General features: G+C 40.1%; 1 protein-coding gene across 2 annotated transcripts in view; it reads right to left on the bottom strand.

Annotated features, from left to right (window-relative positions):
• atad2b (ATPase family AAA domain containing 2B) overlaps positions 1–17431 on the bottom strand; it is a 74915-nt gene that overhangs the window by 49186 nt on the left and 8298 nt on the right. For both annotated transcript variants that reach the window (XM_020091812.2, XM_020091813.2), the window contains exons 15-23: positions 16708–16798; positions 16240–16551; positions 14458–14608; positions 12240–12426; positions 11891–12076; positions 5748–5883; positions 4118–4311; positions 3840–3999; positions 971–1093 (exon numbers count right to left, since the gene is read on the bottom strand). In XM_020091812.2, coding sequence (XP_019947371.2) covers positions 971–1093; positions 3840–3999; positions 4118–4311; positions 5748–5883; positions 11891–12076; positions 12240–12426; positions 14458–14608; positions 16240–16551; positions 16708–16798 — 1540 coding nt within the window. The remainder of the gene's footprint in view (positions 1–970; positions 1094–3839; positions 4000–4117; positions 4312–5747; positions 5884–11890; positions 12077–12239; positions 12427–14457; positions 14609–16239; positions 16552–16707; positions 16799–17431) is intronic.

Raw genomic sequence — 17431 nt, 5'->3', positions numbered from 1 at the left:
ACCTTTAAACATTGTTGGAAACATTTTGGAAAATTCAAGTACACAAGTCAATAAACATAACTACATCTACTTCTAATAATGAATTATTACATATTATATCTTGTGTGGTGTCAGGGATATTTGCCTTTAAACCTTGTGCCCATTATTTAACGACAACATATGTGTGCATTATGTGCATAAGCCTTACTCAGAGTTATCCAAAGTCCATTCAGCACTGCTTGGGGCTGTTTGGTGAGTGTACAGATGCAGAGCGCCAAGCAGACATCTAGCACAGAAGGTAGTGTCTGGAACACTGGAGCCTCAGGCATCTCCTTTTTCTGCGCCACAAACTCTGCACTAAAAGCTGACTGCTTCATCAAGTACTGCTCAGCTACATGAGACATTTTTTAAAGGCAGGTTTCTGTTTTCTAGCAGAATCTATTGTAGTCCTTCTATGCAAATATTCATTAAAGTAAATGAGTATTGTTTTATTTAGATACATAAATTATGCTTTTAAGTTTACAATTATAAGTGTGCTACATTTGTTTGCTCCAAATGTAAAATGATGAAATCAACTATCCCTAAACAAAGAGGACAGTGCACACAAAATATTGGATATTTATCAAGTAACTAGAGTTGTAAGAGGGAAATTAACTCTTGGCTAAATCTGATGAATCTTTTTTTACCTTTACGTAAAAGGTTTACGTTTTTATGGCTCCAGACAAATGTAATAAACTTTGTTTAAAATTGTTATTACAGTAAAAATGCAAAACCACATATTTTAGTAGCTATGTGGTACTTATGGATATGTTTGCGCCTGCAAATTATTAAAATAACAGATCTGTTCAGAATTTATGGTGCAACCTCTTACAGGTACAATAGTGTCGAGAGATGGGTTTGCTTTTAGGTATAATAGCAAGTGTGAGTTAGTTTAGTAACTGAAAAAAAAACATGCTTTTTCCATTCTGTTTTGTTGAAATGGTTTTCTTACCCTTCTTTCTGCGAGCTTCCTTGATCTCTTCACACATGCGGTCAAACTCGGGGTCAAGCTCAGCGGCAAATATAGCGTGGGCCGTGTCCTTTAAACTGCACGCTCGGTGCCTGATCACCTTGTCTGAGAAAAGAGGACACAGCATAACGACACAAGTGTCACATAACAGAAAACTCTTTGAAGGGTATGCCCTTTGTAACAGAGGATATGAAGCAGTATCTTTGCCATGGCAACGCAAGAGTTTTTATTCCCTTAGATATACATTTATTTTTCTCCCATCATCAAGGGTTGTGCTGGACTATAGTTTGCAGTTTGATGTTGCATGTTCTCCACGTCCTATCATGTACGTAAGGCAGATAGTCGATGGAAAGCCCTCCCCATTCTACTGTATCTGTGAGAAAGGGGGTTGTAACATTTTCTCACAGTTTGGAATAAAAGTATAGACGCTGTATTGGATTTTTGTTTGAGAAATTTAAACGGAGAGAACTCAGACATGAAACAAAGTCTTGACATCCATTTAAGACGAGGGTGGGTGCATACATAAACACAAATGCAGGCAAGTACAGTATACAGTACAAATGACTGAAAATGTTTCGGTTTTTTATGCATACTCATTCTCTCTAGGGCACAGTCCTTCATAACGTTTATGCTTCTTTACCCTTAGAAGTATGACAGCATCATTAAATCCTCCTCCTTTTCATGCTCCCACATCCATGGAGAGAGAAAAAAAAAACTCAGATGAAGAGGAAGGCCAGAAGCACAGCCACTGTAAACAGGCAGTCTCTCATTATGGCAGGCAGAAGGAGAACAGTTCAGGCATGAAGTGACAGAAGGGTCACAATATGCCAGCTTCCTTTGTCTAATGAGAGGATGGTTGGCTAATTGCGATAGAGGATAGATTTCTCTCCTTTCTCTGTGTACCTATGTTTGTGTGACAGGATTTCTGAGTATGTGTCTGCAAGTACATTACAAGGGCAAAAAAGCTGGAAGGCGTCAAGTGCCAGGCGCAATAAAGAAAGGTATTCGGCATCCTTATGGGCCCTGCCTAACCTCCCCTTTAAAAACAGAAAAAGCCACCTTGATAAACAACCCTTCTGTTTACATGTTCTTTCATAGGGAGGTTAAGGGCTGACGCCATTTCCTCAAGTATTTGTAACACCGAGTCACATTGATGAGAGATATAGAGCAGATATTACCCTTTTAACATGAAGTCATTATTTAGCAAGTTGGGAAGGTAAAAGACAAGTAAGACGACCTGATTGTACATGGAAAACGGTACGATGAAGTCAGTGTGAAGGACAAGGATAACCTGACCCACAGAGGGATAATGAGGTTTTTTTTCTCAGCATTTTTTGAGCTGGTGTAGAACTTCCCCAGCAGCATAATTGTGCAGGGTCTAGGCCATATTCCCCGGGCCGGGCATTGGATGAGCAGGCAAGAGCCTTCGTTAGTCTTCTTTATTAAACTGCGTAATTGCATTTTTCCCCTTTAGTGTATCATTTGTAGAACCTGCATTCCAACAAATGACCTAGGCCTTTCCCTGCAAAGACAGAGATATGATTTATTCATCTGAGCTGGCAGAGAATTGCTTCCCATTAGTAGCAACCAGCTATATCCTTGTGAGGGAACCGAAGCAGCTTAACACACAAGGCGATATTAAAATGGTTGCATCAATTGAATAGTCAGAAGCAGACCTACTGTATGCAGCTTTCAACTAACATTCATGGTATTTCTACTGAGGATTTGATTCTAGTAGAAAATAACTTTTTATTCTTTTGTGCAACAAGCTGTTCTCCAATTTCCCATGTTATTTTTTTGTGTAGAAACAAACATGTATCTCTCTTTACACAGGCCTTTCCTGTCCTGCCCAAAAGTACAACATTTAAACAATTTGTACAAATCCAATTTATTTGGAAGCTACTGCAAATAACAGGCCTCTTTGTTTGTTTGTGTGTGTGTGCATGAGTGTTCCAGCACTAATTATGAAGACCTTATTCGGCTTTAGAAAAGGTGCTGAGAGGGGAAGGGGGATGAGGTAAAAGTTGGTTAGAATTGCAAGAAAGGAGACAATTAAATTTTCATGCCTATGCAGCCTTCCTTAACTGCAGAACATGAATTACATAGTGCTAATTCTATTTTCACTGGGCTATATGCATTTCACTTCATTTTAATTTCCAAGTTGAAGAAAACTATCTGGAGGTTCTGCAGTTTTAATGCCTGGAAGCTCTCTTCATAAGTCATTAAGTGGTAAATCTAATCACATTTTTACTCTGAGCCTAATGGAACATAACAATAACTAGAAGAACGCATTAAACTTGTTTAGATAGTTCAATGTTGACTTAATATCAATGGTTAGTAATATAACACCACAAAAGATGTACATATTACTATTACTATACGTATTATAGATAAAGGTATAAGACAAACATGAGTTTGGGAATTTTGTTTTTTAATTTACAAGCTTGGGAACTAGTTAGCTTTCCTAGTGTAGGTTGTATGGGAAGCTCCATCACTGTAAGATCTGGAGAGAGGTCAGTCCCAGATATACACTGTCTACCCCCAAATACTGTTTGTTGCCCCAGAGAATAATTTGTCGTTAGACAATAGCTATGGACTCCAACGTTGATAGACAGAGCTGTGGTGAGCTTAGCTTAGCCCAAAAAGGCTACATATTTTAACTGTCATTCTATTTGTGGAAGATTAGTGGTATGATTGAGTTTATGTACCTAGAGGCAGTCTGTTGGATAGCAAACAAGAATTGTGAATACATATTTTTCTGCATTTTATCTCTACATTGCATGTGCATCTCTGTAGTTCATCATAGAGATATATGCATGTGTGTATTCATGAATGTAATTTTCCTCCTCACCTCCAGGGTCTTTGTCAGGATTGTATTCTAAAGCGTTACTGCATATGAGGTCAATATCCACCAGGTACTCTTTCACTGTCGGGTACTTGTGGGTGTCAATCTTGGTCATGACAGTAGACAGGTCCATCGGCTGCCGAATGACTTCAAGGTAGTCTGACACCTAACACACAAAAACACAATTTTAATAAAAGGCCTAAAACCAGCTTTGTCAAACATGACAAAGCTGGTCATGGAGATACCAGAGTGTGAATTTCTCTCTGAATCCATTTCTCACTTACCTCCTCAATGTCAACTGGCTTGCTGAAGATGTTAAAACGTTTGTCAGTGGCCAGGCGTTTGGTCACGTCCCTGAGAAAGAGCCTCAGCTCCCGTAATGTGTTCTCCTCCTGTTCAGCCAGACGGCGCTGTTCCTCTGCTGACAGCACTCTGGGGCCTGGAGCCTCAGCCACTGGCAGTGACTCCTTAAACCTCTCTGTTTGGAAAATAGAAGAGGACAACCCAAAATAAATACACTTTTCACACAGCTCCTGTTAATGAGCAAGATGTAAAAATCTGACACCAATAGTTTAAGAAAAAGGGTAAAGAATCTGTGTTTGATTGCAGCTGCACAACAAAGCACAAAGGCCTCAGCTAGAGGCTAAATCCCTAAAACTTACTGGGTATATAATATAAGCACAGTTAGAACATAGGCTAAGAAGTAAACAACCAAACAGTTCCATCTCAAACCTGACCTGTGTCCATTTCCTTTAACCCCATTAAAAGAACACAGGAAAATAACTTTGTAAAAAACATGCTTTAAGATTCTTGCAGATGAAGAAAATAATACAGCCACATTCCTTCCCAAACACAGATTTTGAAACACACTAAGGAATAGCCTCTGGCCATGACACAGTGATGAAGCAAGGTAAGCAGATATCCTTCCTCTTCTCCCAAGGCACCAGTTTTAGCCCAAGGCATATGCAGACATAGTTAGGAGGGCTCAACAGCACCTGAGGCCACTTCACTCACGACCTGCAAGCCAACGCCTGATTCTAATTATGGCTAATAGTGGCCGGGCCTGTCTCATACTAATTCCATTCCATACTTCTGTGCTGTCCTCTCTGCTGGAAGTCAGCCTGCTGTCTTAGTCATGCCGGAACCCCTGAGGAGCACCGGGCAAGTAAAGCAGGGGACCCCTACCTTGTGTCAATGAGGAATTGGCGGAACACTGCTAGGCACCATTTCCATTAGAAAGCCTTGGTAGACAGTTCTGTAATATTGAACAGCACACTGGAGAGCACAGAGGACTGTGACGCAAGAGCCCCTTGTTTAAAGATTGACCATTAGAAGACCACTTGTCATGCCACCTTTGCTTATTTACACTTGATGCACAAAAGCATGTATTTTGCCACATAATGTGTTATTTCAAAAAGCAAACTAACTAACCAGAAACAGAGGGCGCCGGTGTCCTGTCCAGCCATGCAGACTCTCCCTTTTCCACAGAATGGCTTTATGACTACCACTGCAGACATAAGCAGAACAATGCCCCCTTCCAGTCTGTTTGTAGTTTTCATATAGAACGGCGAGGTGGAATAAAAGGAGCTTAAGACATAGGGTAGTTGGAATGTCTATCTGTCTGAGCTCACGTTGGGCCAATTTTACACTTGAGTGTGCACCACCTTAAACATCTTGCATCTTTATCCCTTTCCTCTCAATCTGATATGAAATTCTGAACATGTCCGTCATTTAACTCCAGAATGCAAATGTGATCGAGGTTGGGATTTTGCAAACAGGCCAATCAAACAACTTCTCACCTAAAAGTGACTGTGAGTAAGACTGCAAACAGAGCAAGGCTGGAGAGAAGTACACATGGACAACACTGCCCTCTAGGAATGACAGCAGAGATGTACGAGTGAATACAGTAATTACCTGTGTTCCTGAGGCGTGGTGGAGCCCGGGCCGCTTGGACCAGCAGCAGGTTGGAGAAGAAGCTCCTCCTGTCTTCTTCTCCTGGAGGGCACAGTGTTACTACCTCCCCATAGGTCCTCTGGAACAAACTTCTCACCTATATTAAAAACAATTAGGGTTAAGAAAATACCCATTACCATATATTGTAAAAGCCTGAAAATTTAAACTACTTTTTATTTATATAGAATGTAGAACAAGCATGGAACCAATCGTACAATAGCACAGGTTCTGTCCTGTCTTAGGTTTTGTTCATAGGATAGCACACAAAATCGACACATTTATTTAATATTTTCTTAAATCATAAATTTTGAGAATACTAATTTAAATCAAATTCTATTTCATTTGGTACACAGTGTAAATTACTTGAGCACAAAGATAAAGTAAATTGTTGAGTATGCAGAGAAGCTGATGTGTCTTTTCTCATCAGCCACTACACCAGGTGAAAGCACAACTGAAGTAGAAACTCAAGTAGAAACTCAAACATGCTGCTTGGATATTAACTACTTACATATTTTATGTCAAGCCTGATCATTTGAATGCAGACCAGTGATGAAGCGTTTTTCCCCATTATCAATGATTTTTTTAAACCAATGACTTTTTTGCTATATTCATAACATATAGAAAAAAGAATGATATTGTGATACATAAGCCATATCCCAGTTACCTCACTGTCTAGTGTGCGTATACACTGGGTCTACAGAGATCCCAATCCTGTTCTGTGATTGAGCTCTATGAGGCTAAGGCTGCTCCCGACGGGAAGCCCTGTTGCTGGCTAAGCACCTGCTTTCCAGTTTATCTCCCCCCATCTGTCTTTCACATCGATCCTCTCCCTTACGCATGGCGTGTTTGTTCTACTTTTCTCTGTATATCTCCCTCTGTTCTCTTTCTTATCCTCTCTCTCTGGATTTTGGATTCTCTCTGCACAAGAGGGGTGAAAAAAAGGAGGAATGGAATAAATACGAGGAAAACAGTAGGGGAGACTGAGGCCGTCAAAGTAGGAGGCAGGTAATGATTATCAGTACTTTTCATCATGGTAGAAGCTGCAGGGGTGTTGACACAGGCAGGGCTAGCAGATCTGTGAGGATAGATGAATGGATTTAAAGAAGGATGGGCTTTAAATAAGAGCGCTGGGAATAAAAAGGAAATTGGGGACTGACTAGAGAAACTGTAAAATACAACCGGACACCCATTCTCATAGCATGATCAATTGTCATCTGTAGAAATGTTTCACTTTATAAGCAGGCATAAGTGTTTGGTTTGTCCATTCTGGGCAAATGTAAAGACATGGCAGTGTAACACAGCTGGCTCCATGGAAGAGGAACCACTCCTGTTGTGAATGTTAAGAGCTCATTGTAAGGTAACAAAAACTACTTTTCACACTAATGAAAATATAATAATTAATATTCTCAGTCATCAAGGTCATTGTGTCTTTAAGAGTTGTCCATAAAGTACATATGAAAATAAGAGAAACACAAGCAAGGCCAGTTGTCAATGTCATAATCAGTTTCTGCCAATAGAACCCCAAAATCCTACACACAGGACCTTAAACCACACTGACAATGTGAGTACGCTATAATTTTGCAGGAATGCTCCGCAAAATTATAGCGTAACTTTAACTTTAACAGCTAACTAGGTGCTCAAGAAACTAAAGATCAAATATATGAAAAAAGAAAGCCACTGTGACAGGAAGATTTTACCAAGTGAAATATAAAAGTCAGTCAGGTAGTGTTGCAAAGTAGGTTTCTTCACATTTGCAAAATAATTCAGAGCAGATAATAGGTAACAAACATTTTGTGCATGATAAAAATGTCTGTAAGAAGTTATCAAACTATAGATGTCAACTGTGACGCAGAATAATGTTTGATTTAAAATCTTAGAAATAAAATAATGTAGTGTGCTCAATGACTTCACTTTAAAAATTAACCGTCTCAGTAACTCACGTGTGACAAAAAATTATGAAAAGCAATGAAATAAAAACTATTAAAGCAATCTGGCATTTTGAGATAAACCCCATCTGCTGAGCTCACAAGGCCAATAAACAAAAATATGTCTGCAGAGCGTAGACATTTTCTATGACTTGTATTTACAGACTGCAGTTCTACTTAACAGAGATAACGCACATTTTCTATTTTCAAATATTTTGTGTTCCAAGTGAACAATGCAGCATTAAACAATTTTTAACTTAACTTCAGCAATTTTGTGTGTTATTTGTTATTATTACTAAACAACATGTTATCAGCATTATGGAACAGCCGTTTGCCACCCATCACATTAAACATCAGTATTTGCAATTGAAAAACCCATATCCAAAATCCACCGAAAGTAAAAGGTCTGAATACACTGGTGAAGTGAGATAGCTGTTGTTTACTACATTACATCTGTTGTGCCTCAGCACTGACACCAGATTCCTGGTGCATCAATAATCATGTCCTTGGGGTAAAATGAAGCGTAACATTCATAATTAATATGCCGTTCATGCATTATAATGCACTTGTGATGCCACAGAACACTGATCCAAAAAAAGTGTTAAAGTAGTAAATATAAATACTGATGCGACGCCATCTCTCTCTCTCTGACTGCTGTCAATAACAGCTGTTACTTCACCCTGACAATCTCATGTTCTAGCAATTTCCATCAGTCCTCCACCGATAAGCAAGTCAATCTATGCATAGTAAACGGCTGTTAACGGAGGGAAGGAGGCCATGTAGTTGGACCTGAGCTTGCAGTGTCAGTTTTGGCTGGGGAGCAATGCTGCCTGCTCCCTGCTGAGGTTTGGAGCTGAGACAGCAGCTGTCACTGTGTTCTCGGAGCCAGAAAGTGAAGCAACACTCTCAAAGATAGCCAAATCACTTAAAGCACCAAAGACTGCAGCATGTCCATGACTAAACATTAAAACCAAACATTGCCCGAATAATACTCCAGAGACAAAAATAAGCAGCAACGTTTAACAAAACACTTTCTTGATCCAATTACTGGACAAAACAAAAACTGTAAGTTTGCGAATCAGACTCTCTCTGGAAATCCTAGGACATCGTTTCAGTGGGTCCAACTACAAGATATGATCCCCTTAGCATCATAAACACAGAGCTTGTAATCTTTACATCACACTGAAAATCATGATCAGCTCTGTGGAATCTGTCCTCTGTGTTTTGGTCAAACAAGCCATTTTCAGACACAAACTACACAATTGGGTCCAGACTTTCTCCGGCGTTTCACATATGAAGAATGCAGAAGGAGATTCTCTGGTGCAGATGCGTTCACAATGAGAGAAAATCTCTGGCACGCAGCACGCAGGAGGCAAGACATAACGTATACATTTCTCTATGGATATTGCACGTTTTGTTACAGTACATGTATCAGCCTGTATCACTAAAAGCTCTCAAATCTTGTCTTTCCAGTTTGACCTCTCCATTGGCATCTTCTACGTGCGGTTCCTCTTCCTGAGATATTTGTATTTTTATGGGGGGTTTTGTCTTATTTAGGGGCTGGCAGTTCACTGAATGTCTGAAAACAGCAGACTGGGTTGATGCATTTATCTGGTCATAAGAAGGTTCAACATAACAGGAGACTTTGCTCCCAAATAACCAGAATTGCTGGTATTTTAAATAATTCATTGAACAGCTGCAATTACCAAAACTGCTAAGCTTTCAAACGGAAGCTTGTCTGAAGCACCCAGTGGGGCCAAATGGAGCTTATTTCAAAGAGATCGATCTTCAATTCATTTACAGAGCAGCCAAAATGTCAGCGGTGTTAAGTCATTTTCTCAGAGTAAATAAAAGCATAAACTGGGCAGCAGTCCAGCACAAGGGTAATGCAATAATGTTCATCTTTCTGTCAAGCATTCATCATCACACATATTACAAAGTGTTTTATCATTTTCAGTGTGGGAGGACAGAGGTCTGTTGTGTAGTACAAGCAAACTAATATGCTCTGAAATATAACTTTATAAATGAGTAAAGAGAAGATTTTTTAAACCTGCTTGTTTAAAATGGGCTGCTTGCTTGGCCTCTGGTAATGTTGGTTGCAGTTGTCTTTCTGAAACTGTAAAGGTTTCCTGCAGTAATTGAGCCCCAGCAAGTTAAGACTAACTGCAGCTGTTCACCTGTTTATTCAAAGCTCGGTGAAACTCAACTCAGTACACAGAATCCCGAGCTGGAGAATCAGTTGTCCTTGCCATTGTCTGTGACGCACCGTTGTCTCAATCGACATCACTTATATTGATGAGTCCCAGCCACGGCTATGAAGTGCTGGTCGCCTGTTTATTGCAAACTTTATTAATACTGAATCGAATATCCAAATCGCACCATATTATACACTGCACTTCCATGGGCCCTTAACAATACATTGCTGATTGGGAAGCCACTTAGATCGAACGGTTCTCAAGATATTTGAGCAACATAGACAAAGACAGAACGATTTCTGGAATAAGATAGATAACTAAAAAAAGTTAAGAAAGGAAGTAATTCTCGAGTGTAATGTTGTAACCCTACTGCGAACTAGCAGTGCAAGACACTAAAATGGATAGTACACAAGAGATAGTCTAGGACAGACTTGATACCCTCATGCTGGCTCAATCTTGACTTGAGCACACCATTGGTCCCATCAAGTTTCCCAATCAACATTGCTTTGTGTTCAATGACCAAATAAAAGGTAATATAAGGAAAGCAGTAATTGCCAATTCTGCGCGGGTTCTGCCAGTCACCCAGTATGTAATGAAGAGCTAAATGGTCTGCAGGATGTGATTACATCCATTTTCATGCTTAATTTGTTAACACAGCATGTGAATCAAAGAAAATGGTGGAGTTAAGTGAGGTAAAACCTAAAACAATGCAGAGAATTGCAGGGAACTATCAACCAAAACATTAAGAAAGTGAAGAATGGCATAAAATAAAGATAACAAGACAAGAAGAAAATAGGAAAGAATAAGGAGAAAAAGTGGCGACTAGAGCTTTAGAGATTAAAAAAGTCTAGGTGTCTCCCTGTCAGCTACAGGGAGATAAACATCCCATGAGCCCTTCCAGCTTTGAACCATGTCCAGGGTTGATGCACAAATACAGAAACAGGAAGGTAAAAAAACAGTCTGCACAGACATTCTGATAGGGTGTGTGTTTCCTGGGCCTGCCAACCCTCTGACCTAATTAAATCCCTTCTGTTGCTTGACAAGAGAGAGCCCTCCTCCTCACTTTCCTCCATCTCTTTTTCCAGTCTAATTTTCTCCCATTTCCCCTCACTCTCTCAATCCCTCCCTAACAGCCAAGCCCACTGCGGGTGGTCTGATTCTGCTTTGGCTTTCAGAAAGAGAATAATAAATCCAAGATAAAGGAGCAATGCTGAGGATACCAAGGGAGAAAAGTGGGCAGTGGGATAAATGACAAGAAAAGGCAGATGGTGCCAAAGTAGATAAAAACTCTGTGGGTGCAGAAGACCTTGACTGGGAACTCTGTGTGTGTCTGCACTAGTGCCCCTGACTATGAGAGGAAAGAAAGAAACATTTGAATCAGGACTTAGCCTCTATTCCATATAAAAAAAGACTTCAAGTTAACATACAACCCTGTCACAAAATGGAAGCAATTTCATCAAAAGTAATATGCAAACCCAAAACATAGGACAGGCCTCCAGATAAATGTGGGAATGTCACCTCAGATGTGAGTGTGGCCACTAATACCGGGCATTACCATGGGTCTTGGGGGGTTGCCTGTGGCCACATTCTTCTTCCAGTATGCGTGCAAATGTGTCTGGGTCCACATCAAAGTACCGCCCTACTCAACTGACATCCTCTAAAAACACACACTTTGTCCAGGACATCTAAACATTTTGACAAGCACGTACAGTTTACAAGTGCGCAAAACATCTCTGGCTATTTGATTTGTCAGTCTGCCATGTTATGATTTCTTCTTCTTTATTTCTGGCAGAATATGCACAGGTAGTGCATTGCTAGCCTTTCACCAGCTGAAAACATCCCCCCCGGTCATTGCAAAAGGAAATTATCTATGTGTTTATTGGCATAATAATCATAAGTGGTCACTTAAGACGCATGTGGAGACTTCTTTTAATGTCATGGGTGAACCCTACTAATCAGGTATGAACAGAGATTGTGTTTGTACCTCTTCTGACAGCTGTGAGTAGTGAGTCTCCGCAGTGGCGAGGATAAGGACAGGGCTGAAGGAGGGCACATCCTGCAGAAGGGTGAGGAAGGTGCTCTTCACAGTGTCACCCACTGCCTCCCACCACTCAGAGATATGTGGCATGAAGACAACACTTGGTACGCTGCGGCAAGCCTCACGAAATACCTAAGAAAACAGATAGGTCAGTGCTGCCTCTTTATAGACCTTAAGTCAGGTATGTTGTTAATTCTCTCCAAATTTCAACCACCCATACAAATAGCCTTGTGTGGGTCTCCATGTGTGTGAATATCTGCACATACATCTGCATGTGTGTATGGGTGTGTGTTACCTGAGCACAGGACTCTTCTGGTGTCTTAGCACTGACAGAGTAGAGAGTGGGCAAGTCCAGGCGATGCACTGGCAGCTTGTCCAGGTGGTGCAGCAAGGCAGGGGCCAAGTTGGAGCTCTGTCCTGAGCCAGAGGCCCCTGCCAACAAAAGACGAGGCCGGTATGCTGTGGGTTGTTGGAGGGCAGAGCTGGAAGCAAATGGGAGTTCATAGTTAGCTTGGTATATATTACGTCATGATCACTGACTCTTACACATAGGTGTAAAATATGTTTGGTTCATTATGAAACTGTGGCAGGACAAATTAGAATGTCCCATGACACAGCAGTCAACAGAGAATAAAAGCTGATACGTGTCTGACCAAGTGAGGTGATAAATGGAGACCCTGACACCGTAAAGAAAGTTTGACATACCAAGTTAAGTGGTAGCAAAAGCCTGTAAAGTCTGCGCTAACCTCGACCTTCTACCATGTTATATAAAAGAGATACATTTGTGTACCTGTGATATGGACACACAGAGGGTAGCATCCCTGCAGCATAGGCTCTGCTTATAGCAGATTTAGAAGATCTGCATTTGCTCATAATTACACTAATGCTACCGAGAGTTCTGCAAATATGAGACAAGCCAGAAGTGACTGGGTCTCTGCCCTCATTTTGCTCTTACATGATTATGGTTCATCTGTGACTCCACCTAAAGGACAGTCAAATTGAAACTACTAGAGATCTGTGTGCTTCCATTGTGGTGCAGTTATCTGATGAAAACAAAGAGCCAATAGACATTTAGTTCTGTTTAGATACCATTTGTTTACCAGCAAACAAAAGTCTTTATATATATGTATGTGTGCGTGTGTGTATTTGTGTGTGTGTACATGTATGTCTTTCATATAATCACAAAAAGCAAAAGCATTAAAGACTTGAAGTTTGATAACTGCTTACTAGGTTCCAGTAAATGAAAAGCAAGTGCTTGAGTAATTCAGTTACTTCTTCCATCTCAATGTCTGTCTCAGTTTCTGAATTGAAGCAAAGACTCTGAGACAAATTTTAGAGCTGTCTTTTTGCTTCATCTTTCCACTTTTATCCTCTTGTCTGATCTAACCATGTGGTCTCCACTAAATCTGCCTGTGAAGCCACTGAGCTGTTTGATGCTCATTCATCTTGTTATACAGTTTGACATGTTTAATGACTTGTGTGGGAAATAATGGATCATATTTGAATTTAGAGTTGGGTAGTGTGAAAATCTTCAAAACATTTTAATATCAGGCCAAACTTGACTGGACCGGTGTACCGAAATGTACCACTAGGTGTCACATTTGACACTCCCAAGTGGAATATAATGAGACTGAGGGATAATGAATGAGAGTGTAGTGACTTCAGTCCACTTGGTGGCTATAATGCAACTTGCAGCTGATTTGCCAACTTCCAATAAACCCTCAATTAAAAGCAGATCGTGAAGAAGTGCCACAAACAGCAGGACCACTGAGTGACATATGTTTTTAATTCCAACAACAACCTTTGTCTGCTTCAAATCCAAAATGTTACTGCATTGGCGCAGTTTTAGTTAGAGTATCTGAGGTCAAGACTTATAGGGCTGGGCAATATGAATCCAAATCAAGATTATTAAAATTTTTACCTCAATCACGATTAAATCCATTTTATTAACATTTAATGTTGTCGGCCTCGACAAAAAATTGTTCCGAGCTCATCAGACACTGGCTCTGTTAGTCTGCTTGTAAAAATAATATTTTGTTCATCACATTGTCATATTGCTTTCACTAACGCAAAAAAAAGTAGGATTTAGTGCTGATTGTTGATGATGTCTGTTTCTTTTAAATTTTTCAAAACCTGACAAATGACGGTTCAGCTGGTAGGTATAAATCAAACTGGTTTAAGCTCCTGGGCAGATTTCAAAAGACACACTAGATCTATATTAGTTCCAATTTTGGCAACTACAAAGAAAAACAAGAACACTTTGGCTTGTACAGACAAAAAGTATCAAAATCACCACCATGTTTGAAAAAGTAAGTATAAGTAAATATACATTCTGTCTGTGCTTGGCTTGTTGACCAGAAAATACCTCACAAAAAGCCAACATTTATCAAATTTCACTGTCAAAATACCACAAACTATGTGGACAAATATTTTTCACTTTTAGTAGTGTACTTAACGTTTACTTTCTTAAACAACTTATGTATGCCCGTGAAATGATTTTTCTGTGGACTTACGAAGAGAAATGGATGAAGGGTCTGTGCACTGTAGAAGAAGAGAGCGGACTCTTTGGGGATGCAGCAGGCTCGACTTCATAGATTGAAGCAGAGCCCTCCTCATCGTCATTGTCGCTGTACAAGTCCTCTTCTAGCAGTTGATTGTCACCGCCTAGGACAGAGATAAGCACTGCTTATACAGCCATGCACAAGCAGAAACTCAATTTTCCTGGAATTACTAAACAATAATGGTGGTAAATGCACTTAAAAGGTTGTTAGTACAAAGTTCAATCCTAAGAGCAACAAAATCACTGACATTAGTGTGGTCATTCTGCCAAAAAGGTGATAACAAAAAAAGAGAGCTGGCTTATTAGGCGAGATGTAATGTGAATTTTAAGTGACACTGCAACCTCGGAAATTCATGTCATTATTGGGTGCAAGAAGTACAACTCTGGGACTGTGCTACAGTGCAGCTAATCTGGTGTAAAGATTCTTGACTGGAGTGGGAGCTGGGTTATTGAAGTGCTCACAGGATGACTGGTTATCAAATCTCTGCACAATCACTTCTGCATACTGTTCAGTGTATGCGTTTGGCACAAAGCACTTTGTAGTATTTGATTATCTCTATCTCCCCACCTTATTAAAGAAGTGCTAACAGGGAAAGCACACTGAGACAGGTAGCAGGGGAGAAGAGGGCCAGTCAGAGTCAAGGTGGGAGAAGCAACAGCAGGAAAACAAATGATACAGCAGGGCTCCAGAGTGCGACTAAAACATTTTCAGTGCACCAAACATTTAGCTGGTGTGCCTCTGTATTTGATTGAGTCGTGTCACTTCCTCATCTCATCGCCTCTGTTGAGTTTACACTCACACACACAGGCCCCAGGCTGGCCCCACCCCCACTCACTCACACACTGACACATGGACACTGAAGCAGAGAGGACGGTGGAAAGGTAGGGAACCAGGTGGTAAATGTCCAAGAGTGGCGACAAAAAGTGTTACAGGGGTTTCCATGACGGACCGCTAACGCTAAACGATTAGCGTCGCTGTTTCAGGATCACAGCAGAAGCAGCCGTTAGTTTGTACCATGTCAAGTTATAAGGACCTGTCCTAAACGATACTGAAGTTTACTCTGTGTTTGTTTGATTTGCTCCAGAGTTCATGAGACACATATCTAAAAACATCGAAAATGTGAAAAGCCGGCACACACACACACAGACACACACGGAATCCTAGACATGACACTGGAATACTAACCTAATACAATATCATCTAAATCATAAACCTGCCATCCTGTTGGCAACATAACATGTATCCTGTGCCTAATGTTTAATATTTATTCTAGAGATATTTTTGTTAACAGAGCCAGAGAGAAAATTGAATTTATTGTTGTGGTTGTTTTTTTATTTTGGATATTTTAATATATTTATTTATCATTCAAATCTCTGACTGAATATTCTTTATTATTAAGTTAATTTCTCTCTTTGAAAAGGTACAATCGCATGATTATGCTATTATATTATCATTATAACAGTGGTTTAAAATGGTTTCACAATGACGGCAATGATATCATCGCAAAAATTTCTGGGACAAAATATCGTGAATTAATATTGAATCAAATCAGAAATCGAATTGAAACCTTGTGAATTGGAATTTTATCGATTGGGGAAATTAGTGGCAAATTAGTGGCAATAACCACCCCTCAAGAAATTACCAATATATGTGGAAACTGGCAAGAAAGGTATGATAGTTATATTGTTGCGGTGCCAAAAGGCACAGTGAAAAAAGTTAGTCCCAGATCCCTACCGTGTGTGTTGTCCCTGTCAGTACACTGAGCATGGGGGAAGACTCGGAGCAGAGCTTTCAGCACCAAGGAGAAAGAGCTTGCCAGTAGGGGCCTGAGGGTGGGGGACAGGGCTCGGCCAGGGGGAGCCAGGGCCCTCTGGGAGGCTGGAACGATTGTCCTCATGGCCTTGCTGAAGTCGCCAGGCCCCAGAACGATGGATGTAACATCTAGCTTTAGTTTGATGCTGCTGCCGTAGATCTGGGGGTAGCGTCGACGCAGAGCCACCAATGTTGCTTCTGTGCAAAGTGCTTTGATGTCAGCACCACAGTAGCCTTAGAGCAAACCAGATGCACAAAGGTAAGTTAATATTTAATTTCTCTAAATTTCAGTTCCATAAAAGCTTATTTTTAGAAGAGAAAATTAATGTCAACTAGTTATGCAGTATTTGACATGAAGGATATAGTTTTATTCACAGATGTCACTCTTACCGACACATTTTTCTGCAAGTTCATCTACAAATGGCTTAGCCAATTTGGGACTCCAGTCCTGCGTGTGAATCTCCAAGATGTGCTTTCTGGCCTGAAAAGAGGATTTGTGGTGGACAAGGGTAAAAGACAGAGGAGAAAAGAAAGCAGGGTCAGTACATGAAAGAGCACGAGTCCCTGTGTAGCCTTCCTGAAGAATTTATGTGTCATGTACATGGTAAGTTGCATAAGACAAAAGAAAAGAAAAGAAAGCATGTCATTGATACCTGGAGAAATCACATCTTTAATATCATAACTTAAACATACTGAGTGTAGGGATGAATACAGAAAGCCGGTATTAAACAGGATTCAGGGCTAATTTGTATAAGACTGCAGTATCAATAAGCTCAGAAGTTATCGCCTCTGCTCTGTAGAGACATGAAGAAAATGCGTTTTCTTATAAGCTATATTTATTAGTGCTACATAAAGGTTAAAGTCTTATGTGTAAGTGAAGAATAGAATTGAGTGCAACAAAAAGCTTGTGTTGTCATTGCATTGTAAAAAAAAACCAACTAACTTAAGAGAGTTGCTCTGGGTTAATGCACAAAAGTTAAAATAAAAAGTTAAAAGAACACATTGCAAACTTTATCACAGTTTAAAAACAAGCCAATAGATTTTTTTAAATAAAAATGAATATAAAATGCCACAATCAGCTAAATTCATAGTCCACAGTTATTACCGTTTTGTT

Source organism: Paralichthys olivaceus, chromosome 19 (genome assembly GCF_024713975.1).
Source record: "Paralichthys olivaceus isolate ysfri-2021 chromosome 19, ASM2471397v2, whole genome shotgun sequence".
Lineage (NCBI taxonomy): Eukaryota > Metazoa > Chordata > Actinopteri > Pleuronectiformes > Paralichthyidae > Paralichthys > Paralichthys olivaceus.
Note: the sequence above shows the minus strand (reverse complement) of the source record. Positions and strands in the feature narration are given on the sequence as shown.